This window comes from Gavialis gangeticus, unplaced genomic scaffold (assembly GCF_001723915.1).
Source record: "Gavialis gangeticus isolate Ggan-Ray unplaced genomic scaffold, GavGan_comp1, whole genome shotgun sequence".
Lineage (NCBI taxonomy): Eukaryota > Metazoa > Chordata > Crocodylia > Gavialidae > Gavialis > Gavialis gangeticus.
The window spans coordinates 167,785,110-167,810,430 of record NW_017729024.1 but is presented as its reverse complement, the minus strand read 5'-3'; the positions used below and the strand labels follow the sequence as shown (position 1 = coordinate 167,810,430).

At 50.3% G+C, this 25,321-nt stretch overlaps 2 protein-coding genes across 3 annotated transcripts in view; one reads left to right on the top strand and one right to left on the bottom strand.

Annotated features, from left to right (window-relative positions):
• TPGS2 (tubulin polyglutamylase complex subunit 2) overlaps positions 1 to 10,413 on the top strand; it is a 47,047-nt gene extending 36,634 nt beyond the window's left edge. For both annotated transcript variants that reach the window (XM_019518090.1, XM_019518091.1), the window contains exons 5-7: positions 2,032 to 2,145; positions 3,324 to 3,484; positions 7,959 to 10,413. In XM_019518090.1, coding sequence (XP_019373635.1) covers positions 2,032 to 2,145; positions 3,324 to 3,484; positions 7,959 to 8,201 — 518 coding nt within the window. In that variant the 3' untranslated portion in view covers positions 8,202 to 10,413. The remainder of the gene's footprint in view (positions 1 to 2,031; positions 2,146 to 3,323; positions 3,485 to 7,958) is intronic.
• Positions 10,414 to 10,918: 505 nt separating this feature from the next.
• LOC109297983 (aquaporin-7-like) overlaps positions 10,919 to 25,321 on the bottom strand; it is a 42,566-nt gene continuing 28,163 nt past the window's right edge. The window contains exons 3-7 of the mRNA XM_019518092.1: positions 22,592 to 22,718; positions 18,972 to 19,109; positions 17,580 to 17,698; positions 13,216 to 13,433; positions 10,919 to 12,524 (exon numbers count right to left, since the gene is read on the bottom strand). Coding sequence (XP_019373637.1) covers positions 12,365 to 12,524; positions 13,216 to 13,433; positions 17,580 to 17,698; positions 18,972 to 19,109; positions 22,592 to 22,718 — 762 coding nt within the window. The 3' untranslated portion in view covers positions 10,919 to 12,364. The remainder of the gene's footprint in view (positions 12,525 to 13,215; positions 13,434 to 17,579; positions 17,699 to 18,971; positions 19,110 to 22,591; positions 22,719 to 25,321) is intronic.

Genomic DNA, 25,321 nt, shown 5'->3' with positions numbered 1-25,321 from the left:
AGTGCTGTCCTCCTGAGACCAGATGGAAACAGTCCTAGATCCTCAAAGGAATCTGAACTCATGGTAGAGGTGATATCTTTTATTAGACTAACTAGATTTTTGCAAACAAATTTTGCAAAAAAAAAAAATCTAGTTGGTCTAATAAAAAATACCACCTCTGCCATGAGTTCTGATTCCTTTTGCCTCTAGAGTAATACGGCTACAACCTGGATACCTGACTAGATCGTCAAAGGAATTTAGCTGCCTAGCTCTCATGCAAATCTGTAGGAATGAAGTATATACACAGCTCTGAGAATCTGGGCCTGCATGCTTCAGGTCCCACAGAAAATGACCAACTCCACCTCCTCATACTCTTCCCCACCTAAATTGCCCCATGTGTTTTGTTTCATGCTTCTTAACTATTTACCTGGGGACTCCTTGATTGATTCAGCATGGCAGGAGCATTGCTACAATGCTATATAAAATATAAGTAGCAATAATCTTCATCTGGGAAGGGGGTTGGCTCAATGGATAAGTTGACTTTGAAGGCAGTTCTTCAGGGTTTGAAGTTTCATTGGAAACACATACCTGAACACGGGGCAGTAAGAGGAGATGTTGTCTGTTTAGATCACAAACAAATGTAAGACGTTTTGCAGACAAATGTAAATCTATCTGCCCCCTCCCTCAAGGAGTTTGCAATTTAACAAGGTGGCAACAAGGGAGAACCAAGCATCATACTGATTCTTGCAAAAAACCAAAAGAATAAGCCTGCGCATTCCTATTTGATTTGAGAATTGCTTTTTCTAGATCTGGCTGGTTTCTCTCTGGGTGTAGAGGAGTGCTTTCCTTCAGCACATGACAGTCCAGCTATAATCCTGATCCCCTGCCTTATCAAATGGGTCAGATTCCGTTCTCATTAAACCACGTACTCCTCCATGCATGTCAGTAGGTTTGCTCTGCATGTGCAAGCATTGGTTATATCACAACATGGGCTCTCCTGTGAGACGCTACTTTGTAAGAAGCATCACAAATTCAGACTCTTTTTTTCCCCCCTAGAAAATCTCAGACCCTTTGTTTTCTGTGGTAGATTCTATTAAATTGTACCTGGCTTCTTTTACTGCAGAACAAGGTTTGTCCTTTTTAAATAGTACATTTATACTGACTAATCCTAATGTACTTAGGAGATTGAGTCAGAAAAGTGACTGTTGCTTTTTTGTAGGATCTCAGGTTTTATTGTCATGAAACGCTTTCTGTGTAAATGATTTTTCACACCATTGTTCCCAGTCTTAAGTCAGTGATGAATAATTCTAATGCAGGTTTTTAAATGGTTATTTCAAAATTATGCAGCTGTGCTATTACCTCCATAAAAGCCAGTTTTCCTAAAATGCTTTAAAATCCCTCTAAATCACTGTTAAATCTTCAAAATATAAACAACAACTAAAATCTGGCTCCTGAAAAGGGGCATCTGCATTTGTGAGAGCAGCCAGCTTGAGGGGCAGCTAAGTGCTATGAATTGCAAGTGTATTTACAAGCAAGTGTAAAATTGCTTCTCTAAGAGGTTTTGCTGGGTGTTTAGGTACAAGCAGAACCAGAGCAAAGTGTCATAAAAGTACAGAAAGTATAACTCAAGCTGCCTTTTTTTTATTCCACCATTTATTCTCTCTCTGTCTCTATTTCAATTTAGAATGAAGATGTTATGGCTTATTTCTCATAATAATCCCCAAGTATCAATATTTACCAATTGAAAGTGAATCCTTCACTGCAAGTTAATGACATCTTTTCAAAACATGCCTCTAAAGTTGCACCCTTAAGTTATTTTTGCGTGCATAGATTTATGCAAGCAACAGATGTATCTGCAAAAATAATGTGGATCCTTCGGGTAGGAACTGCTGTATCTGAATTGCATTTTTACACAAAATAGAGGGTGTGTGACACACAACCAGACAGATGTGAAATAAGCATCACAGCAGCAGGTTCTTTGCAAATCTGCCCCTATGTACAGAGCAGATCCGGTCAGAATTGCTTTAGAGTGATTGTTGTTTCTCTTTGAAGGTAATGAAGACAAGCTGGAGAAGCCTCACTTTGACTCTCGTAGCCTGATCTTTGAATTAGACCCATGCAATGGGAATGGGAAAGTTTGCCTCGTGTATAAGAATACTAAGCCAGGTAAAGACCAAAAAGAGCAGAGTTAACCAGCCACAATGGAAGGTTGCGCCTGGGCCGTGGATATATTGCTTTGTGCAATATTGCTTAGCAGTGTCAGCCTGGACATTTAAGGTGAATTCCTGGCTCCATTGAACTCAATGGCAAAACTTGCCCTGAATTTATTGGAGCCAAGATTTTCCCCTTGCTGAAGAATGTAGGAGTCTTGTATGTGATTTCTACATGCTTCAGATACTTGGACATGGAGATGGGAAAGAACGTACATGAGGTTTACCAAGCCTTAGAGATGGGAGTAGTCCAAACAGCTTCACTAGCACTACCCCCGCATCTAAAGGCAATCACGTGTGAGTGTGTATGGGCTTGTAGACTTGGGCCACACTATTTACATTCTTCCTGAAGGAGTGTGTAACACTCCGTACACTGGGGAGGGGAGAACAAAGAAAATGTGAATCTGCCAAGCTGGTTTCAAACCGGTTCTGCAATTTCTCCAGTTGCTAATTAAAAACCAATTTAGCAAGGGGCCTCTGAATGGAAACTGCAGAGGAACATGCCACAAAGAAAGAGAGGTGTGAGCTGGGTAGCAAAGAACACATGGAAAACTGTGCGCGCTCTTTGCACCAGGGACAGGTAAAGTACGTAGCCCACTTAGGGATTAGTCACCAGCTGATGTGTGTCTGTTTAACTTCCATTTCTCTCTCCTGTGCACACTCAACCATATCTGTGTGAGTGAGTGTGCGCACATACACACACACATTAACATTCCCATTCCTAGTTTATCAACACTTGAACCCTGTGGACAGAAGATTTATAATCCTGATACTTTAAATTCTCTGGGGCCTTTCACCCACAGCTCTCGAAGCATGTCACCAGCACTGCATCTCAAAGCCATACTGGGAAGCGATAAGTAGCATCATTCCCCTCTTATAGATGGGGAAGCAGGCACAGGGGCTGAGTATGAGATGAGGATGTGTGAAACCAATAAATCCAGGTTTTCCAGGTGTGATTTAACCACTCATGCTGCCCCTGGATAGCAGGATGCACTGGCCATGGGTGCTGCTTTGGAAGACCTGTGCATTTAGCCTCACAATGCTGTGTCACTTGAGCAGTCTCAGTTAGGATATCATCCCTTAACTGCAAAGCAGTGCTATGATTTCTGTGATCTTCCTCTATTTTCATTCCAGTTGTCACCCCAGACACAGAGATATGGTTTCTGGACAGAGCGCTGTATTGGCACTTCCTCACCAAGACCTTCACTGCCTACTACCGACTACTGATCACCCACCTGGGTCTCCCCCAGTGGCAGTATGCCTTTACGAGCTACGGTGTCAGCCCCCAGGCCAAGGTGAGAGAGCAGAAGCCTGCTTGTTTTTCAGAGGGCTAAACAAAATTCATTTTCCTCCCCCACTTTCTTGGGGGAGGTTCGTAAACTGGAGAGGGCGCCTCCCTCCACAGTAAGGCACTGTTATCAAGCCAGCAAGCTGCTCCTCTCCACCGCATCAGTCCAGTGGGCCGGAGAGTGTATGTTAGAAAAGCAGAGCTAGAGCTCAACTCAGTCTCATACAGTCCAGAGGCAGCTGGCAGTGAAAGCATGGCTCCTACTGCTTATTGAATCCCCTCCCCTTCTGTACCTATGCGAGAAGTAGGAAAGTACAAAGTCCTCCATTCGCCTCCTAGCAGCCAGGTAAGATTTGTTGAGAGCCAGGCTCTGAGCATGGGTGCAAAGTGAGGGCTGAGCACCTGGTGTTACCTTCTCCTTCCCACCCCCAGTGCAAGCCAGTGCTAGGGGAAGGGAGGTAAAGGCCTAAGCAAATGGACCTGGAAACCCAGCTACACACTGGACATGACACAAGCAGAGGAGTGAGTTGATCCTCATAAAGGGCTGTCGTAGGGTGCAGCCAAAGCCATTTAAGAAGCTCACTGCTAAGGTACATGGCCATTTAATTCACACAGATCATGCAGGCGTTTCACCCTTTCTCATTGATTCTAGCATCAAGGCTTGAGCTGCGTTAATCCTGCTTGCTTATCTGTGTGTCTCCTTGTCTTGTGTCTCATGAGGGAGGTATTCCCAGTGCCCCCTGCCCCTACAAACTGAAACTGCTGCTGGAAGGATGCAGCCTGCACGCTGTGCCTCTAGGCCAGGGGTGAGCAAAATACGGCCCCGGATCCAGCCTGCCAACCTGGCCTGCAGGTGCGTGACCACAAATTCATGGGATCTCGCTTGCTGGCAGCAGATGCCCCAATCCCCACCCAGAACCTGCCAGCCATGTCCACAGCTGACCCTAGCACCTGCCCAGGGCTACTTCCACTACACCAGGCAGGTGCAGGCATAAGCTTTGGATGCAGTTAGCAGGTTCTGGGTGGCGTAGGGATCAGGGCATGCTGCAACTCTGGGCAGAATGGAGATGTGGGGGAAAAGCAAGAGAGAGAAGTGTGGCCCTTGAGAGGACACCAGAACTCATTAAGTGGCCCTCTAGTCAAAATGGCCCACCTCTGCGCTAGGCCTAGCACTGAGCAAGGGGCAGCATTACCCATTATTATTACTGCTGTTCCTTTCTGCCAGGTAGCTGTTCTTACAGTCTCTTGCCTTTGTTCTGTGCCTGTTTGGTCCTTTAGTCCCAACCCATCTTCACTCCTCCAAAACCCCCACTGCTCCCCAGGGTGATGCTGGTAATGCTTTGGGTCATGTGCTCATCTGTGCTGTTTCCAGGTAGGCTGGCAGGGCCTTTGCTCCCTGTCCCGTGCAGTTGCCATAGCTTCTTGCTTTATCACAGATGTGACAGACAGACATGCTGTCAGCAGAGTGATCTTTCCCGGGTTCCAGGCTCCATTTTGCAGCCTGTGCCTATGAAACTGCAGTCAACAATGGCTTAAAACCCAGCGAATGCTTCATTGAGGCCCCCTGCATTTCTAATTTCTTCCATAGCCTACTGCAGTCTAAATAAATCTACCACACTAGAAGCTGTGTACACTGTATCTCATAGACAGCTTTTCCCAGCAACATAGTCCATGTACAGTATACTCCACTTATATGGATATAGGTTAGTGCATAATTTGCTTACCTGCGTAACATCACAACAGTCAAAATGTTTTGCCCATTGCTTTCCTTGGTTATCTGCGTATAAGCAATGTGCATGAGACACCTAGGTGCACAAGAAATCTTCAGCCCCACCATCTGTTTTGTAATGTAATTGCGCTCCATCTAACTGCATAACTGTCAGGTCAGGGATGCTTTAGGAGCTTTGAAATCAGCAGCTTCTAAATGGTTTCCAAGCTGCTATAGCAGGTATAGGCCACTCTGGCCCCTAGCAGACATTGCATTTGTCCTGCACCATATGCAACCAGACAAATTGTAACATGTCAACCACCCACACATTAAAATTACTGCGGGATAGATCTGCACCACAAAGAAAGGACTGTTTCAACAAGCCACTTACCTGTGGCTGATTCACCATTTTTTGTCCAGGAATATACTGGTTTAAAGTCTGGCATGTTACAAATTGTCATGCCAAGGGCTGCTGAGAAATGAGATAGCAAGCTGAATAAGGCATTTTTCAACTCCATGGCTATATTTCCTGATTTAAAAACGCACCAACTCACTCCAAACCAAGCTGTTCCTCCAAATATTGCAATTAGAGGACAGCCCTTGGAAAACATCAAGCATTTCCCTCACCCATAGTCACCTTTCCCCAAAAGTAAATGTAGATAATGGTAGTCAACACCAGATAAAATCTATCAATGCTGCCTTTGCACATCTCCAACACTGTGTCTTCAATGATCCCAAACCAAATTTCTCATCTACCAGGCTGTTGTCATTCCTATCCTGTTGCACGGGTGTGAAACTTGGATGACATATCAGAAACGCCTGAAAGCTTTGGAACGATCAGTGATGTCCTGGGCAAATCGTCCATATCAATTGGAAGGACAGAAAAACAAGTGTCCGCTTTCTGGCTCAAGCAAACCCCACCAGCATTGAAGCCAAATTTATACAACACCAGCTCCACTGGACAGGACACATCATAAAGGTGCCTGACAACTGGCTCCCAAAACAGTTCCTATACTCCCAACTCTCCACTGATCACTACTCTAGGGGTGGGGAAAGGAAGCGATTCAAAGACCAGTCTTAAGAAATATGACATTAATATCAATACCTGGGAGACTCACACATCAGTGTGTGAGAGAATCAGCCCCAATGGCACTGTGAAGCACAACAAGGCATCGATCATTTTGAGCAGACTTACCTAGCTATGGAAGCAGATGGATGAGACAGCTATGGGGGAAGAGCTGTGACCCAACGTCACCAGGATCTACTCCTGCCTCCTGGAACTATTTGTCAAACATGTAGATCTCGGAGTAGCCTCCCCAGTCATCTCAGGACTCACTGATGACTTCCCTAGTTACTGAAGACTGTCATCCATGTATCAAGAGATTGCCAGTGATTCCTTGATACTTGAGTGACATGATGGTGTGTCCAGTCCCCAGATGCTCCAGTTACTCATTTAGATGACATCCCCCTCATTTGCTAGCCTTTGGCCACTCCAGTCACCTAGGGTGAGATCCAGAAAGGCTCTTTAGGTGCCTCCACTTAGATGACACATGACGTCAATATTAGGCACCTGAAAAGTGAGATTCAGAGAAGCAAGGTCAATGGGTTCTACTACTTGCATGCTCAGTGCTGTATTGCTCCAGGCTGTTAGCACGCACTAGGCATAGTCTGAGCATGCCTCATAGGGGCCCTCCTACCACTTAGGCGAGTCACAGGTGCTACCTCGCCTTGCGTCTGCGTCTCCATAGAGCTTCAGTGAGAAAGTTGTTCTGACTGAGGCACAGCCATCGCACATGGCAGCCCACGTGTAGGCACCTTAGGGACTTTGCAGGCCAAAACAAGGTACCAAAGGAATGGAGACGGGCTTCTCACATAGCCAGCCACCAAGTGGGGGGTGGGCTGGAGCACTTCTGTGGACTTGGTCACCTAGAGTCCTTCTTTGTACCATTTTAGAAGCCTCTCTGAAGCCTACCATAGTCCTCACTGACATTATCCTTTTGAAAGTCCTCGCCGGAGGGTGAGGCTATTTCCAATCTATCTGCAACCCTATACATTTATGTACCAGCCTGTTTACCCTGGTGAGCATTTTGCTTTGCTTCCAGAGCAGGCTGTCTTATCAGGCTCCCTGCCACATCGACCCCTACACTATCTGCCTCTTTCAATCAGGTGGCTGTAACAGGGAAAGCAGTAGGCAGCAGGAATGTGAATTTAGCAGATTAAAGCCTCTTGGTGGCACCTGAGAACCAGATAATGGTTACGGTGACTTCTGGGCAGGAAATCAGTCAGCTAAGAAGTGAGCCCAGACTTTTTCTGGCACACAGATTGAAATATGGCACTGCTGGAAGATGAGGGAGGGGGCTTGTGTTGTTTGAGAGGCTCAGAAATTCCTGACTGATTTTTTTTTTTTTTTAAGTAATTTTAAATGCAGAGGTCTAATCCCCTTTGTGCTTCTCTGAATCCAAGTGAGCTCAGCTTTGTTCCCCCTCTCCCTTATGTGTAACAGGGTGATGTTTCTGATAGTGTTCCCCTATAAAGAACTCATGTCAAGTGAGAGAAAAACTGGTCCTCTGAATCGCATGTCCCCTGCCTTCTCGGGAAGTGTACATCAAGCACCTCTGTCATAAAACACTTGACACACAGAGCAACACACGTTCTTGGTGATGGGCTTCTGGGTGGGTTTAAACTGCACGTCGGTTCTAGGACATCCCTCCACATGGCTCTAACCTGTGCTGACTTCTTTTCTTGTTTGCCTTTCCAACACCCTGTTTTCCAGCAATGGTTTAACATGTACAAGCCCATCACCATCAACACTGCGCTGCTCTCGGAAGAAGCCGACGCCTTTGTGAACAAGCTGGACCCCAACAAGGTGTTTAAAAGCAAGAACAAAACGCCAGTGCTCAAAAAGAAATTGCCCTCCCAGCCGGCCGGCTCCCAGAAGAGCCACACCAGCACCACCTCCTCCAAGGCTTCCTCAGTACCCGGGAACTCTTCCCGGAAGCGAGACCCACAGATGTGACTGGAGAACACGCGCGTCCCAGACCACGAAGGCCCGTGACGGCCTCTCGGAGGTGCAGACCAAATCGCTTGTGCATGAATAGCCCCCCCACAGAAACTGCATCACAGCCCTTGCATGACCACCATCCATGTTATGAGCAGGGTGGAGATCCTCAGCCCTGCTGCTCCTGGTGCCTTTCAGCAAGACCCTGTAGAGATGCTGGTAAATCTTATTCCTGTTGGAGTGGACAAAAGGGCTATAGATGCCCTGTAGGGGTTGCATTACCACTGATGGACTGCAGCACCCAAAAATCTATTTAACTCTCTTTATCCACCCACAGAATACAGCATGCACACATAAATCCACCCAATTGAATACAGCATGCACCCAGTTGAATACAGTATGCACACACAAATCATTTTTCATCTCCTTTGGAAGGAAAAAAGTCTGCCCAGATTGCCATGTGCAGCAAAAGCAGGAGGAAACCCACTGATGTTAGTGGATGCTCCCCTGTGGTGTTGAAGAGAGCAGACAGAGCCCTGCATTTTCGGTCAGTGGTGTCACGAGTGTTTGAAGCTACTTGCCTCTCTACCCTCATCTTAGATGGCCCTAACCCTTTACACAGACTGTGCTTTAAACAACTGTAGCCTTTTCGTGTTAGGGAGCAGAACATGCCCCCTTTCTCAGAGCTGCCAATGCCCAGAGCAGTGCAAAAGAGCCAAGGCATCTCGCACCATGACCAGCCAAGGACAGTGCTGGGGACCAGGGATAGAGCCTGGTATCCCAACCAGAAGCTGCTTGTACAAAGTAGAAGTGAAGGGTATGATCCTAAGAGGCACTGATCACCTGCAATCCCTGCCTTTAAGAAGTGAATGAATACTCTGCCATCCACTGCTGTAGGACCTGGGCCGGTGCAGGAAATAGGGTTGAAGGCTTTTTTGAAGGAGTAGAAAGGTTTCTCATGGTTTCAGCTGCAGCATTTGAATATCCAGTATCATGGGGCTGCAGTGGGACTTTATTCCTGCTGCTCAGTGAGGATTGCCAAGCTGCAGCACACAGAGCTTCCTCCATAAGACATCTCCTCTGGTGTCTCAGGACAGCGATGCTCACCCCTGAAAGCTGCTGTCCCCAGGCTTCTAACCTGCACCAGGACCACCCGGACTCCTTACTTCACATGGCTGTCTACAAAGTCACCAGGGTTTTCTCCACAAGTTTCTCAGCACCCTCTGGGGTCTGAGTATCCCTGCAGATGTCAAAGGGAAGGGCCTTCCCATCCTCACTGCATCTCAGCCCCTCTCTTAACTAAGGTTGCTTAGAAGAAACAAACCTTGGCTTGCAGCTCCCCACCTGTGCCCTTTCCCACCACACGTGGAGCCTGCCGTGGAAGAGACCAGAGCTCCCCTCAGCTGCCTAACCACTCACTGCAGCCTTGATGCCACGTGGAGCTACCCCAAGATGAAAGCTGGCCCCGTTGTGCCTGCCCAGGTCAGCCAGGCATCCATACAGGAGGAGGGAGAAGAGCCAGAGCCACAGGCCATTACACCTTCCTGCCCTCCGCCCGGTCATAACCAGGCACCTGCACAAAGCCTGGAGGGCACAGACCCATCCAGCTTACACTGAAATTGCAGAACGTGTAACCACGCAGCTCATCCCCTTGAGTCTCAAGAAGCATGCAATCCTCCTCCGCTGCCATTTTATACCGAGTGATCCTTCAGGGCAAAACTGCACTTTAACCTATTTGCTGCTGGTCTTCACCTGCACCCGCCATTGCTCCATGGACATGCTTGTGTGTCTGAGGGCATGGGAGGTTCAAGTTTGAGGCAAGCAAGAGTGTGACTGTACAGCTGCCCTGCAGTAATTGCTCATGTGCATGCCTTCCCCATGGAAAATGCAAGGTAAGTCAACCCCCGCCTTGTACCACACACACCCACAAATGATGTAAGCCACTTGCATTTATCCTGGAATACAAGCCCATCCCGGCAGCCATGTGCAGTGTAGCTGACACCCCAAGATGTTTGTGTGGCTGTCCAGATAGAGAAGTCAGGCACTGTCTCAAAATGACCAATGCTTATTTCAATTGTGGTGTGTTTTATTTAGCAAAGGATTGCCAAACTGCATCCTACCAACCTACCTCTCAGGGGTGGGTGAGGCATAAATATTTGTACAGCCCTTTAAAATATTAAAGCACTGTGCGAGTGCTACATACTATTTTAATAAAGAGTTTAATATTTTCCTCCAAAATGACTGTGTCTTGAATACCAAGTGCTTTAGGAACCCACAGGCCAGGCTGCGAGTGGGGATGTGAGCTGTTCCTCTAAGAGACGGTGCTCAAAATTTCCCACCAAGGATGAATGAGCTATCATGATTTTTAAGCTGATCCAATCTCAAGCTGTTCTGAGGCCTCCACTTCAGTGCTGCCCATCCTGCAGGACCATTTAAATTGCAGCAACAGCATCCTTAAAGCTGCCCTGTATATGGCAGCACTGTTCAAAATATCAGCTGCCTTTAGGTCCTACTGCCCCCAGAGCAGCGTCTACATCAGGGCACATGAGAGGTCCTGGGAAGGTCGCCTCACAGCTATGCTAAAAGAATCCCTTCCAGCTAAAAGCAGCTCTTTCTGAGCCCTTTCAGCTTCAGACTTTCTACCTTGTGAGGCCCTCACTCAGCAGACTTGGCTTTGAGGACACGTGAGACCTGTGCACAGTGTAGAAGCATCAACCAAAAGGCACAAGGGCTGGTGGAGTGGCCCAGACACATTTCTGCTTTATTAATTCCACAGATAAGTCATGCTGTTACAAACTTAAGGTCAGCTGAAACCAGGGGGAAGAGGCAGAGTCCCGAAAAACAGTCCGTTGATTCAGCCCGAGGTGAACAGCCTGGCTTTTGTGAGAGAGGATTTGCAGTCTATGGTTGCCATCCTTGGAGCAGGACATCTGGACCCATCGTAACACCACTGCTCATCTATGTTGTCCAGCTCCAGAAACCCAGTCGTGTGCTGAAGTCCTGCAGCAGCCCTGGAGCACTTGGGGATCAAGCACAGGAGAGGGGTAGAAAGAGTCACCCTCACGTGTCGGCCTGGGAAGAGGAAGATTCGGCATGCTTGTTTTTGAGGATGCTGGAGGGGGTCAGAGGGCCAGTAACGAGGCTGAATACCTGTTCCCCTGCCCTGTAGAAGCAGCCCCTCCAGGCTCAGGACTCGTTCCTAAGTCTCCTGGTGTTTTCCTGAGTGGTGTGGGAGGAGCTTGTTTTCTGTTTCAGCATTAAAAGATCCTGTTTAAAGCTGTAGCTCCACAGCTGAATGCTTTCAGTTGCAGAAAGCAAATGTCCTGGTCCACAAGAGTCCACCAAGACAGAACAAGGGATCAGAAGGTCTCTGGACAGGAGACTGCCCAGCACTTAAGGTTCACACTGTGGACACAGAAGTCAGGAAAGGAGAGACTCCACTGAAAGCTGCCAAAGCCTTAGTGAGAACAGGCTACTCCTCCCTCCATCCTGCCAGACCAGATGCTTGATAGCCTTGTTATAAGTGGGAGTTATAAGTGGGAGGTTACCCATTAAAGGCAGGGTCACACTAAATCAACGGGGCTGACCCCCATCCCCCTCCCCGTCTGAAGACTGAATAAGGAGCCAGGCTCTGGGATTCAGGCCTTGCTGTATTACCAAGCAGCATTCACAATCAAAACACCTTTGTTCAAGGTGCTGTCACCCCATGGGGAAGCACTGACCTTGCCTTGAATAGAGCACATGGTGAGCTTAATCCATACCTCCCTATTGCTTTTCACATCTGGGATGTGACAGAATTACGTGCCTGGAATCATTTAAGCTGTGCAGGGATTTTCACCAGTGCGATGGAGTTATATGCGTTATTTCCATAGAGAAAAAAATAGTTAATAAACTTTAAATCCTATTGAATAACTTATTTAGGGCAGAGCCACATTTGGCCCTCTTGAGAATAATGTGATCCATTAGAAATCCCAGTTAGTCTGATCGAGTTGCAAAGATTTATTCAAACCTAGCCTCCATCCTCACACCTTCCAGAAGTGGGGGATGAATAAATTAAAGGTGCATTTATTGCCAGTGGGTGTCTCAAGAGCCAGTCAGTGACAATCAGTGTAAGTGCATGCGTGCAACACGCCTTGTCTAGAGCTTTGCTTTCAGGCTTAGTTCTGGGGAACAGCTGGACGTCACATCCGAGCACTCTCCAAAGTGTACTTCTCTTTCTCGTTTCCATTGTCTGTGGCCGGCTGATTATGAAGGTCAATGAAGAGTTTGTAGACTAAAACGCCAAACAGACTTCCCAACGTCGGAGCTACGATCGGGACCCACCACCAGTTATTTCCAGCCCTAAAAGAAAACACAGGAAAGAGATTTCAGATGAGTCAAACGGGGACAGAACATATGCCCTGCTGTCCTATCCTGTGTAGGTACTAGCCCAGACTGGGTTGTGTCTGTCCATGTCCTTCACTGATGCATACAGTGAAATTCTCTTGTAGCAGAGCTTTTTTCCCCCTAGAATACACTGTTTTTACAGTGTCAGGTATTCAGGTTGTAGCTGTATTCATCTGGAGGCAAAAAGGAATCAGAGCTCATGGCAGAGGTGATATCTTTTATTAAACCAACCAGATTTGGGGGGAAAAAAATGCTTTAATTGCAAGCTTTCTGACTCCTTCTGCAGTGGCATTTTGCACTCCTGTGTGAGGATTTCAAAGGGGACGTTCAAAGACTTTCTGTGTGAGGATTTCAGACTCCCTCTGAATCAATGGGAGGTTTGCTATGGACTTTGAGAAGCTTTGGGTCAAACTCCAGATGAAGCAAGGCTCATCGCACCCACTCAGGTAAGGAAGCTTTACTGTCCACATCCTACAAATAGTGCCACACAGACCAAAGTTAAATGATTTGCCCTGGGTTATCCGGAAAACTTGTTTCAAGCTCAGACATGGCACCCAGATGGGTTCCCAGTCCTGTGCCTTCACCAAACCGGGGGGAGGGTCAGGGAAACCTCTGTGATCTGCCCAGCATGAAATGGACCCCTTACCTGAAGACCTCCAGTCCCCAGCCGGCTATTGCAGTGAAGATCCTGGGAGGGAGGTCTCTTGAGGGGTTGATGGCATATCCTGTGTTGATTCCCATTGACATGCCGATCACAAAGACCAGGAGCCCCGTGACCACTGCCTGGGTTCCCTTTAAGGCTGGATTATTCTTCTCGTCATGGATGATCAGTATGCCCAAAAGCAGCACTGCCGTGCCAATAAACTAGAGGCAGAGGAAGAAACAGGTCGGTTGAGAAAGCAGCACCTCAGAGAGGGATAGAAACTGGTCACTGCGTAAAAGGAAGAGATCCCAGAGGTGGTTTGAAAAGATGAATTATCCACAAATGTGAAAACTTTTTCCCCCGGGGCCATCATTTGATGTCTGGCCAGATGCTGTGGAGCCCGTGTGGAATAGGCAGCCCAGTTCCTAGTAAAAGCATCCATCACACTAACCAGTAACATGAATATGGACGCACAGACATTGAGTGAAACTATCTTTCATCTCTCCTCTCCAGTAGCCCTAAGCACTGAGGATACATCACAGAAGCCAAAGGTCAGTCTTGCCTTTGAGCCAAGAAGCCCCCATCTCTGCTTCGTGTCCTCATCAACATGAGAAGTGAGGTGGAGAGGATGACATGGGTCCCCCAAGCCGCCGCTCCTGAGCAGGCCAGGAGTCTAGGTCCTGCGTGTAGTGCCAGGATGCCCTGGGCTGTCCTCACTGCCTCGTCATGCACAGAGCAGGACAGGGTGAGCAGGACCGACCGGCCCAGCAGCACTACTGAGGTCTCTAACACTGCAGGGCAGATGACCCTGTTTGTACCAGGCTCAGGCAGAGTCCTGAAAACCTGCAGCAATGAAGCAGCCAGCCGTGCTCAATGTAAAGGTGTCAGGACACAAATGCCAGCCGCTCTCACGGCTGCTGCCAGGTGCTCTGCCCACAGGGGGAAAATGAATCTCCCTTCTCTGATGGAGCACAGCCATCATTTTTAGCCCTGCAGTGTCACGGGCATCATGGGACTTGAGCTGAGACAACTGCTTTTGTCCCTCTACTTTGTGGGAATTTATTCGGCACCTGGATTTTTGCAGCTGCTCCACCCAAAAACGTTAATGAAAGTGATGGCTTTGTGGCTGCTGGGAGCTCACACCGCCATTCAGCTTGGGATCGATTGAGCTTAGAATTGATCCCATGCTTTGCAATTATACTCTGGTATGGCAGAGTCCCCATGCAGCAGTCATGCTGTGCATTGCCTAGAAGATAAGCCAGATCTGAGGCCATGTTTCATAGTTTCATAGTTTCTAGGGTCGGAAGGGACCTGAGCAGATCATCTAGTCTGACCCCCTGCCATGGCAGGAAGAGCACTGGGGTCAAGTCATTTGCACCACCTCACATGGAAGCTGGTTCCAGACCCTAGCCGCCCTGACCATGAAGTAGCGCCTCCTGATGTCCAACTTAAACCTTCCCTCCGCCAGCTTGTGACCATTGTTCCTGGTCACTCCTTGCGGCACTCAGGGGAACAGGGACTCCCCTAGCGCCTGCTGATCCCCCCTAACCAGTTTATAACAGGCCACAAGATCCCCCCTCAGCCTTCTCTTTTGAAGGCTGAACAGGTTCAGGTCCCGCAACCTTTCCTCATAGGACCTACCCTGCTGTCCCTTGATCATACGAGTGGCCCTCCTCTGGACCCTCTCGATGCTGTCCACATCCCTCTTAAAGTGCGGCGCCCAGAACTGGACGCAGTACTCCAGCTGCGGCCTGACCAGTGCCGCATAGAGGGGGAGGATCACCTCCTTGGACCTGCTCGAGATGCATCTGTGGATGCACGACAAGGTGCAGTTGGCCTTCCTAGCCGCCTCCCCACATTGCCGACTCATGTTCATCTTGGAGTCAATAATGACTCCCAGATCCTTTTCCACCTCCGTGCTGACAAGAGGGGAGTTCCCCAGCCTGTATGTATGGTGCCGATTGTTCCTCCCCAGGTGCATCACCTTACACTTGTCTGTGTTAAACCCCATCCTGTTCTCCTCCGCCCATCCTTGTAACCTATCTAGGTCCAACTGTAGCCTGTTGCTCCCCTCTATTGTGCCCACATCCCCCCACATCTTAGTGTCATCAGCAAACTTGAACAGGGTGCTTTGCACCCCCTCATCCAAATCACTGATGAAGATGTTGAACAGGGCGGGCCCAAGGACCGAGCCCTGTGGGACCCCACTTCCCACGTCCTTCCAGGTCGAGAAGGACCCATCCACTACCACCCTCTGGGTGCGACTCTCTAACCAGTTGGCGACCCATTGGACTGTATGGGTGTCTACGCCACAGTCCCCCAGCTTCCTAATGAGAATGGGGTGAGAGACAGTGTCAAAAGCCTTCCTGAAGTCTAGGAAAACTATATCCACTGCCACCCCTGCATCCAATGATTTAGTGACCTGGTCGTAAAAGGCCACCAGGTTGGTCTGACAGGACCTGCCGCTGATGAACCCGTGCTGGTTGCCCCTGAGCATGCAGTTCCCTGCTGGCCCCTCCTGGATGTGTGGGGACATGTGGGGACTCTACTGTCATCACTACATGGCCGTTCAGGGCAGAGCTGGATCTTTCTGCTCCAGGAGCACAGGACCCCTGAGGTTTCAACTGAAAGAGACTCTCCATTCACTGGTTGCAGCATGGGGGCTCTGACATACAGCTGAGCTGTCCTGATACAATATCAGCCAAGAAGCCCTGGTCCGTGACTGGGATTAAATGATGATGATGATGTTGATGAATGCAATGTTCTTTCTCCAGTAACCCTCCATTGATGAGCTGGACCTGGAGATGACTTGCATTTGAATCCCAGCTAGCAGGTATGATCATAATAGACAATGTTGTGCATCATCCTGATGTACAAGGTGGACTTTTATCTCACCCTTTGCTTTGTCTGATCTGGCCGTGGTCTTGTCTGCCACAAGTAAATACTAGGGTTGGGTATTTGACCGGTCAAATAAAGTTAGGTCAATTGACTGCGTAAAATATGAGTTAATAATTGTAAAAGATTGCTAACAGGCCCAAATAATACACAGAAAAGCACAAGTTTTCCATTAAGAAATGGGTCCCAAAAAAACCTGATAAAAATCATATTTCTGTCAAGAAAACTCAAAAAAAAGTATGTTTCTTTTGTAAAACTGCTATAATCTTTGACCAATCAAAATTATGAAGTCAACTGACCAGTCAATTGACAATATTTGACTGAACAATTGACTGCCTTGCCAACATACACTTAAATCACAGCCACGAGGTTCAAAATTTCCTGTTCTGCAATCATCTTAACATCACCACACCAGAGCATCAAGCCAGGAAAGCTGTCTGAGAAAGTTGGAAGGTTGCCAGGCCCCTGGTAGGAGAGGAACTTTTTGGGGTGCTGTGGAGAGGCTCAGAAGGAAAAGGTTATAACTGCAAAGCATGGGAAGCAACCAGACAGTGATCAATGCTAAGCTGAATAGCAGAGAGAAACTCCCTCAGCAGTGCAGTCAGCCACACAGGACCAGCCTGGGTACGGGCCGTATCAAGTTGGATGAGGCACTTGCAATGTGTAAGGAGCTGGAATGGACCGGGCCTGTACTGGTGAGTGCACAAGACTTGGTCCCTCCTAAGCCAGGTTGTCCCCCAGCTGGAAGAAGGGGCAGGTTCAGCCCCAAAACAACAGACCACACAGGATCAGATGGTGTATTTCTGGGCTGGGGCATGCTTGGGTAGGTCCTGATCCAGCACATGGCCACCATGATGCTGCCATGCCCCTGGGTGCAGCGTCTCATTGCCAGCTTTCTGATCCTCTCCCTCCATGGGAGGGTCCTGGGGGTCAAATGGTCCAAACCCCCTGCTATCCTCAGAAAAGTCAATCCAGGTGTCCCCCACCTGCCCCACCCGGTGTGATCAGCCCCTTCCCCAATTGCTCTATCAGTGGCCTGTTTGAAGCTGCCTGGAGACCTTGTCATGATGCACCAAGATGGAAAATAAGCAGGGGTTCCCCGATGCCCCCCAAGAAACCGAGGCAAGCGCACCTCTCAGAGCTGCGTGCCATGCAGAGTCGGTGTCTTGCGGGAACATGGACAACAAAGCCCTGCTCTGGGGCTCTCACTGCTAACTCCCCATCTTCACACATCCACCCGCCCTCAGCTCCTGCACTCTCCATTTCCAGGGACCCACCTCTCAATCATACCACATTGCTGTGCCCACTCGCCTTTGCCTGCAGCCCATCCCATTGCAACCCAACCTCCTTCTTGGCATTCAGCTCGTCCACATAGGGGCTTGTTACAGCTCCTGGCTCTGCATCATCCATGTGGCACCCTCTCGACACCAACCATCCCCGTCCTCCACCCTACAGTCACCCTGGGGACTAACCTCATTGAAAAATGCCCCCGTCAGGGACATATACGGAGCTGGGTAGGTGGCGAAGAACCCGGCTGTGGCATTGGGTCCCGTCACAGTGAAGTTGCCTCCAGTGTAGAGGTAAAGTGCATCTAGGAGAAAGGGAGACCAGGGTAATGCATGCGGGGACCGGGCTGAGCCAGAGAGACAGGGCAGGGCCCTCAGTGCAGACACCACAATTGCAGCAAGGGAGGAGAGGACCAGGAGGATGTGGCCTTGCTGTCACACCCTTCCCAGGCACAGAGTTCATCGACTGCTCATCTCCAGGAGACTTTGGCCTGGAGACAGGACAGCAGCCGCCTGAGCTAGATGTGACCTCCCTCTGCAGCTGCACAGCCTTGGGGGCCCCCAGAAAGAAGAAAGACTCCTTCCCTGTCCCCCGGGGAGGCTTTTGAGACATGCCAGAGCCAGCAGCCAGATGGTCTCGCTCCTGGTAGCAGCAGGCAGCAAAACAAACCCCACCTTGTCCTGATCCTCCAAGGTGTCCCCCTTCCTCCCGGCTCCAGCTGCAGTCGAGGTGGAGCTGCAGCTGCCGAAGGTGTTTTAAAGTACCACATCCCATTGAGCCACCTGCTATACCCATTCTGCATCCTTCCCCCTCCAGCTCTTGCCGTGGGAGCCCCGGCCTCAACAACCTCAGGGAGGGCTGGCTGCAGTATGACACACAGCAGATGCAGGCGCCATGCTTGACTTTGGGTTGTGAGAATACCTTCCTGGGGCCTACTTTCCTTTACTCTACAAAGCCCTAGCAGGCCAGAGAGACGCGCATCCTCCCCAAAACCCAGCCAGGGTGAGGGCAGTGGAGACATTCAACATCATGGGACCAAGAGGCCAATGCCTGGGAGCACGGTTCTCCGAGAGTGGTGGCATTTGCTCCCCAAAGAGAGCTCAAGTCTCTTGGGCCAAGCCCAGGGCAAGTGTCTTTTCATAGGGGACCCAGAAAAGGTAGGTGCAAGGGCACAGCATATCTTTTCTGCCTGACACTGTGCACTAAGCCAGGTGAAAGCACTCCTGTCCTAGTGTGCATCTAATCATGGGCTAAGGACCAGCAGAAGGGAGATCTCGGGCAGCTTGGCCCTGCAGGGCAGAGAGGCAGGAGCTGAGCAAGTAGCTCCTTCACGTGGGATCAGCAGCACGCCCTGAAACGTGTCACTCAAGCCATTTGCCCAGCTTCAGCATGGGTTTAAACCCTCCTGGACTCAGCATCCAAGTGCTATTCTCAGCTGGCCAGGAGACAGCATGGAAGATGCACTAGCCCTGCCTTTGCTGGCCCGCGTAGCAGCGCCATGCTTCCCAGCGCGGCTGTCCAGCAATCAAACTAACGCACGGCCAGCCAGGACCATAGCTGGGGAAAAGCCACCCTACCGTAATACAAGCCGAAGATCGTGGCTGCTGCCACAAAGGACCCCAGGAACTGGCCCACCACGTAGGCTGGAAGCTTCTTCCAGGGCAGCTTCCCCAGGAGACAGTAGGTGAAGGTAATGGAGGCATTCATGTGAGCTCCTGCGGAAAGAAAGCATTGCATCTGCTTTACTGCACCTGTCACAGAGCAACGATTGCACTGTTGCTGGTCACCCCTGGGGCTGGTGCTGGGGAATACCAGGCACCAACAACATCCACCCGGGAGGAGTCATCCCTTGGGCACGTGAGCCTTTCCATCCACCCATGAGTCTTGCTTCTCTCCAGGCACCTCTACCTGGTGCTGTCACATTGCCCCTCAGGGAAGTGAATGCAAAACACCTCCCACACCGGTGCGTGGCTACGATGTGGAGCAGCCCCAGCCCAGCGGCTCCCGGTGGCGTAGCTCAGTGCTCCACCCCGACCCACGGGTAGCCCCTCGGGCAGTGGACTCCCATGTGTCTCCCATGCATGCACACAGGTCTCCCGTGCAGGAAAAGGAGGCTGGAGACTTGCAGGGATGTGGTTCCCGGTTGTCCTACACCTTGTAGAGCAACTCAGAACAGCAGCGTTTGCAAGCACTACAACCTCCCTGAAGTCCATGGACACTGCAGGGCTCAGCACCTCCAGAATCAAGTCTGGAGGGGGTGCCGGGACTACATGTTCGTGGTGGAGAAATGAGGCCTATAAGGGAGGGCAGGAATGAATCGCAGCTGGGAAATTACCCCCGCGGCACTCTGTGGCTTAGCTGTGGGACATCACCTGCCCTGGGTGACTAATGCATTATCATTCCTGCTGTTAATTAACTTCTCTCCTGGCTTCACCCACAGATCCTCAGCAGGGCAGGAGAGCACCAGAGTGAGCTGGTATCAGCCGCCTGGTTGCTCCATTTTCTAAAGACACAAGAGTCATTTTTCCCCTGCTCTGAGGAGCTGTTTTGCTGCTGAAAGGAAGGACAGTCTTGCTCCTCTGGTGCTGGGCTGGGCCTCGGGAGATCTGGGTTCACCCCTGATCTCTGCCACACAATTCTCTTGTGACCTTAAGCAAATCATTTATTCTCTCTGGGCCCCAGTTCTCCCATCTGTAAAATAGGAGTGCTACCTCTTGCCAGTTAGCTTAGCAAGCTCTGCAGGGCAGGGGCTGCCTCTTGTCTTAAGCTCAGTGCCCAGGAAAAGGTGGCTCAGATCTCAGTGGGAATCTCTGGTACATGAGTACCCTGGAGGGTAGCTCCAAAGAGGATGGAGTTGGGCTGTTTTCGGTGGCGGTAGATAACAGAACAAGGAGCAACGGGCTCAAGTTGCAGCAAGGAAAGTTGAGGTTAGATAGTAGGAAAAACTTTCGCACGAGGAGGGTAGTAAAGCACGGGAACAGGTTACGCAGAGAAGTTGTGAACTCTCCGTCCTTGGAGGTGTTTAAGCCCCGGGTAGACAAAGCCTTGGTTGGGATGATGTAGCTGGGGCTGGTCCTGCTTGGAGCAGGGGGTTGGACTAGATGTGACCTCCTGAGGTCCCCTCCACCCTCATTTTCTATGAGTGTATGATTCTACCCAACTGATGGTTCATAGGCAATGCTACGCCCACGAGACCCTCCAACATCGCGCATGGCTGCAGGAGTTTTTGCCTCACACAGGTGCATGTTTCTTTAGGTAGACAGGGAGAGTAAGCAGGATGTTGCCAGCAGCCCATAGCTTGCTCAGTGTCATTGCCTGTGGGCTGGTGAGGCCAGGGAACCATTGCTGGAGAAGTTACTCTTATCCAGGCCAAGGAGTCAAAGATGGGCAGTCGTGATGCCTGGCCACAGATACTAGCAGGCCTTATCCACCTTGGTCCATGGGCGAACCAAGCCCGGGATGAATTCGGATAACTTTGCTCTCACCCTCCAGTCTTAATGGCCATCCCCTTTTCTACACCAGGACCAGGGGGCTGGAAGGGGCCTGCTGACCATCGAGTCCAGGCTCCTGCATTCCCAAGCAACTATGTACTCAAACTGTCTTCAAACCTCCCGGCCCCTTGCACACCGCTAACACCAAGGTACCTCTGGAAATGAACCAAGACACGGCTTCACTCATCGGCACTGTCTCACAACAGGGAAGAAGCAGGGGGGATGAGGCACTGGCAGGACCCTGCTTGGCAATCCGAATGGGACCGGAGAGCAGCAAGCGAGTTCTCCCCTGCCAGCTGCTGTAGGCTGGGACGCACTACCCCTAGTCCACCTGTACAGCATTGTCCTAGGAGTCTCCTCTCTGTTCATTGCAGAGGTGAAGCCAACCCGCGATCTGAAGTTGACTCTGAGTGTGACGGTCAGTATGAGCCCCGTCCCTGCCTGAGCTGAAATGACACCTCCTCTCATGTCTTGTATCTGAAGGTCAATCCCTTTGCTAACAAACATGGTGTAGGTCATCCCCTTCACCCAGCCTCCTTCCCCCAGAGCAGATCTATCACCTCCAGATGGACAGTGAGGCTGCAAGCAGGCTGCTCATGCCAGGATGCTCTTCCTTTTCTCCTACACCCCCTGCTATGCCCTGCCCCTAGAAATCCCACATTTCATCCTGCAATGTGAGGAGCAAGGGTTGGGCTCAGTTCCCTGCCAGCATAGGCCCCGGTCTCTTCTGCCAGGACAGACAAGCACAGCGATTACAGAAGATAAGAGGCATGGAGAGATCCAGTGCTGTTGCCCTGAAACAATATCCCTAGTGTGCACGTGCATGTGTGCGCATGTGTACGTGCCTGTGTGTGTGTTCATGACTGTGCGTCTGTGTGTGCATGTCTATAGAGAGGTGTGTGTCTGTGCGTGCATGTGTGTATGGGCATGTCTGCAGATGGGCATGTCTACAGGTGTGTGTGTGTGTGTGTGTGTGTGTGTGTGTGTGTGTGTGTGTGTGTGTATCTAGGATCAAACTCATAAGCTGCTCAGTGCCATTGGCACCAGAATTTCGTATAGAGCAAGAGACTGAGTTCCCACTGGGCAAGATCCAGGCAACACAAGATTTATTTCAAGGAAACTGGAGTCCAAAGTGCTCCTAACTCCCTTGTTGCCCTCTCATTTCCCTGCAGGGAGTCCTGGCAGGGAAACCAGTGCATCCAGAAATAGTGAAAGGAGGGTTTTGAGTCACCCCGTGCAGGGCCTGGGCAGGGGAGGGGAACCCTAATGCTCTGAGTTTCTTCCCAAGCTGCTCCACTGGGATCAGGGGTGGCACGTGCTTCCTATCGCATCCACGGGAGGGATGGGCAGGTCCGTCTCTGGACCTGGGCGGTGTATCAAGGGGAACCAAGGGGCTATGTGCTCTGAAGGGGGAGCCGGGGAACGGTGACTCCCTACTCCACTCCCTCCCGCAATACTCCCACCTCCGCAGCCTCAGCACCCAGATGTGTGTCCAAGGCTCCTCCTCCCTGTGCTGCACCAGTGCTGCTAGGACAGCAAAGCCTTCCCCCAGGGTCTCAGTGTCCAGGGGAAGGGTCCTCACAGTGTTACTAAAACACAACTTATTCAGCAGCACCAGCCCACAGGCCACCTCCCGTGAGGGCATACCCAGCACCCAGCTCCAGGAAGATGCCCCTCCGTGCCCTCCATCCGGCGTGCTCACTCACCTGAGATCCCGCCAGCTGCATGGATGCCCAAAGCGACGCCCAGTCCAAATGACAGGTTGATGCTCAGGTATTCCCCAAACTTTCCTCCTCCTAGATTCACCTGGGCAACGGACCCTAAGCCAAGGAGCTAATGCAGAGACAGAAGAAGAAGGCTGCACCATTGCATGAGTCCTCCCGGGGCCGGGCTTGCCCAGCGGCATTTGCCTAGATCCTAGTCAAGGCAAAACGCGACGACACGAAGAGGGCAGCCGCTCAGAGATGAAGGATGGGGTTCCCTGCAAACCCTCGCCTCGGGGGACCTGCTGTGCAAACATGCATGTGCCCCCTACAGCAGTGATTTGCACCCAGCTCTGTGGGGTGCCGTGCACTGTTAGCACTCTCAGGTGTGCAAACACTTCCACGTGTTTCACAAGAGACTCCAAACAGGAGTGCAGAGTGTCAAAGCCATGCTGACCTGCTGGGGTCTTTCTGCGCTCTTGGCCACAGGAGAATTGCTCTGTTTAGTCAAGAAATGAGTGAAAAGCTCAGAGCTGGTATGTTCGGGGTGGCTTGAGTCTAGCAAGAGGACCCCTGAGCCTAGAAACATTCATAACCACTGATTTAGAGCTCCCATCGCTGCCTTGCAATTTGGGACTGGGGCATGGAAATGCAGATCCAGGTTGCTGTCGATGACGTGGGACAAGCTACAGCCCCAATGGCAAAACCTAGCCCTAAAATACAGGCACGCTGAGAGATTCACTCCAAGAGCTAGGAGGAAAAGGAGCTGAGGCATCACGTAACTAGAGCTGGGAGGGGGTTTGGGGGAAAGGTTTAGTCTCTGAAAATATCCCGGGGTGCGGAGGAGGGTGAAACTCTTCAAAGCTGGGCCAGCCTGGTGACTGCTTTGAGCCACAGCAAAGGAAGCAGTGGAGAAGTCAAACCCTGGTCACCTCACCTGATGTGGTTTTTGAACAAATAAAACTTTTCCAATTTGTTTTGGACACAATAGTTTTGTCTCCCAAATTGTTCACATTGAGCTTTAAGACAGGGTTGGGAAGAATGTGTTTCAAACAACAACCCCCCCCCCGCCCCAAACCAACCCCCCCTCCAGAAAAAAAGACTTCTTATTTTTCCAAGAAAACTAAAAAAAATCTTTTTTTTTTCTCTTTCAGTTCAGCCAGCAAAGAGGAAAATCAATTATTTACCCAGTTCTAGGCATTGTTCCTACCATACTATACAGAGGGAAAGGAAACGTCTCACAATACCGAATCCCGGCCATCGCGGGCGTTCGAGACAGCCCCCAGCACCACAAGTGTCCCAGGACTCAGCAGATCACCAGTGGAAAACGGCGTGCCAGGGGATGGGTAGGGTCATCCTGTGGTAGCTAACACTGTCACCCTTTGCCTGTCCTGTTGTGCTGTCCTGCATCTCCCAGCCTGCCTTTAATGACAACTTTGCCAGCTTGGTTTCAAACATCACCAGGATCCATCCTTCCACCCAGCCGCTGGACAGCCTCGCACCCCCACACCTGTGCACACGCTCTGATGACCTGCTGCACGAAGCGGAGATCTGCACTGTGTGAAGGCCATTTCCCAGCTGGTCTTAGGTCTCTGGACTCTAGAAATCCCTTGTGAAGCTCCTTTCCTGCTCAGGCCAGGTATTTTATTGCCCTGAGCTGCATCACCAAGGACTCCCCGCAGCATCGACAGAGCAAAGCCGTTGCAGGGCGTGAGCACGGGCTGAGGAAGTGCATTGCTATAGTGGCAACACCACTAAGTCCAGGGCAGACTAGAGATAAGCTGCTTTCTAGGAACAGCGAAATAAAGCCAAAACACAGGTATTCCCTCTGGTCTCTGACCCCTGTGTGGGATCATGTTGGTTCCTGCGCCCGCTGTCTCAGCAAGGTGTTTGGACACCGGCAGCATTTCCAAGCCAGGACCATATGTGTCATTTCAGAGACAAGACACGGGGCAGGACGTGGACCGTGCTGTTATGTGTCTGGGTTTTGACACGGCACATCCGCAGGAATATCTGTAGGTAGACAGTGCTTTCTATCATCTCAGAAAGCAGTGCTAGGCTGGACTGTACGCTTGGAGTATCTGCACTGAGCCGGGTCATGTGCAAATTCAAACCCCAGGTCCGCGTAAAACAAAGCACGGTGCTTGCCTAAAACTAAGGGAACTCTTTCCTTTCAGGCTCTGATCCAGTCTACTTGATCCATGGGAGGCTTCCCATGGACTTCAGCAAGCTTTGGACTACGCCAGTAGTCACGAGAAGGATGGAAGACACGTCCTTCATCACTGATGGACGCTGCAATTAGTTCTGCAGCTCCCAGTGAAAGCAGTTGCTTATTCTTGGTGTACTGTGAGCTCTCCCCAGAGACTCCCATGTCTGGTGTGAATTTGGGTTATTTGATGTATATCACAAAGTCCTCCATGGATCTGCCGCTCCAAGGCTGCCCGTGGGGAGAACCAGCACTAGACTACAGCAGGCAGGAAAGCAGGTCCCCAAAGCTTTGTAAGACGCCCCCGTGCTTCTTTGGGCATTTCCCTCCCTGCCTAATTCTTTATACAAATACTCTGTCCTTTCTGCCAAACCTGCTGCTGGTTCACCTGGCAAATCCCTTAACACAGCACACCAAACATGACAGCTGTGACACGATAATGGACACCCCACACACACTTCAAAAATAGCGTCTCATGATTTACATTCCAAACCTCTTGATTTTTAAGTTTGTCTCATGATTTTTGA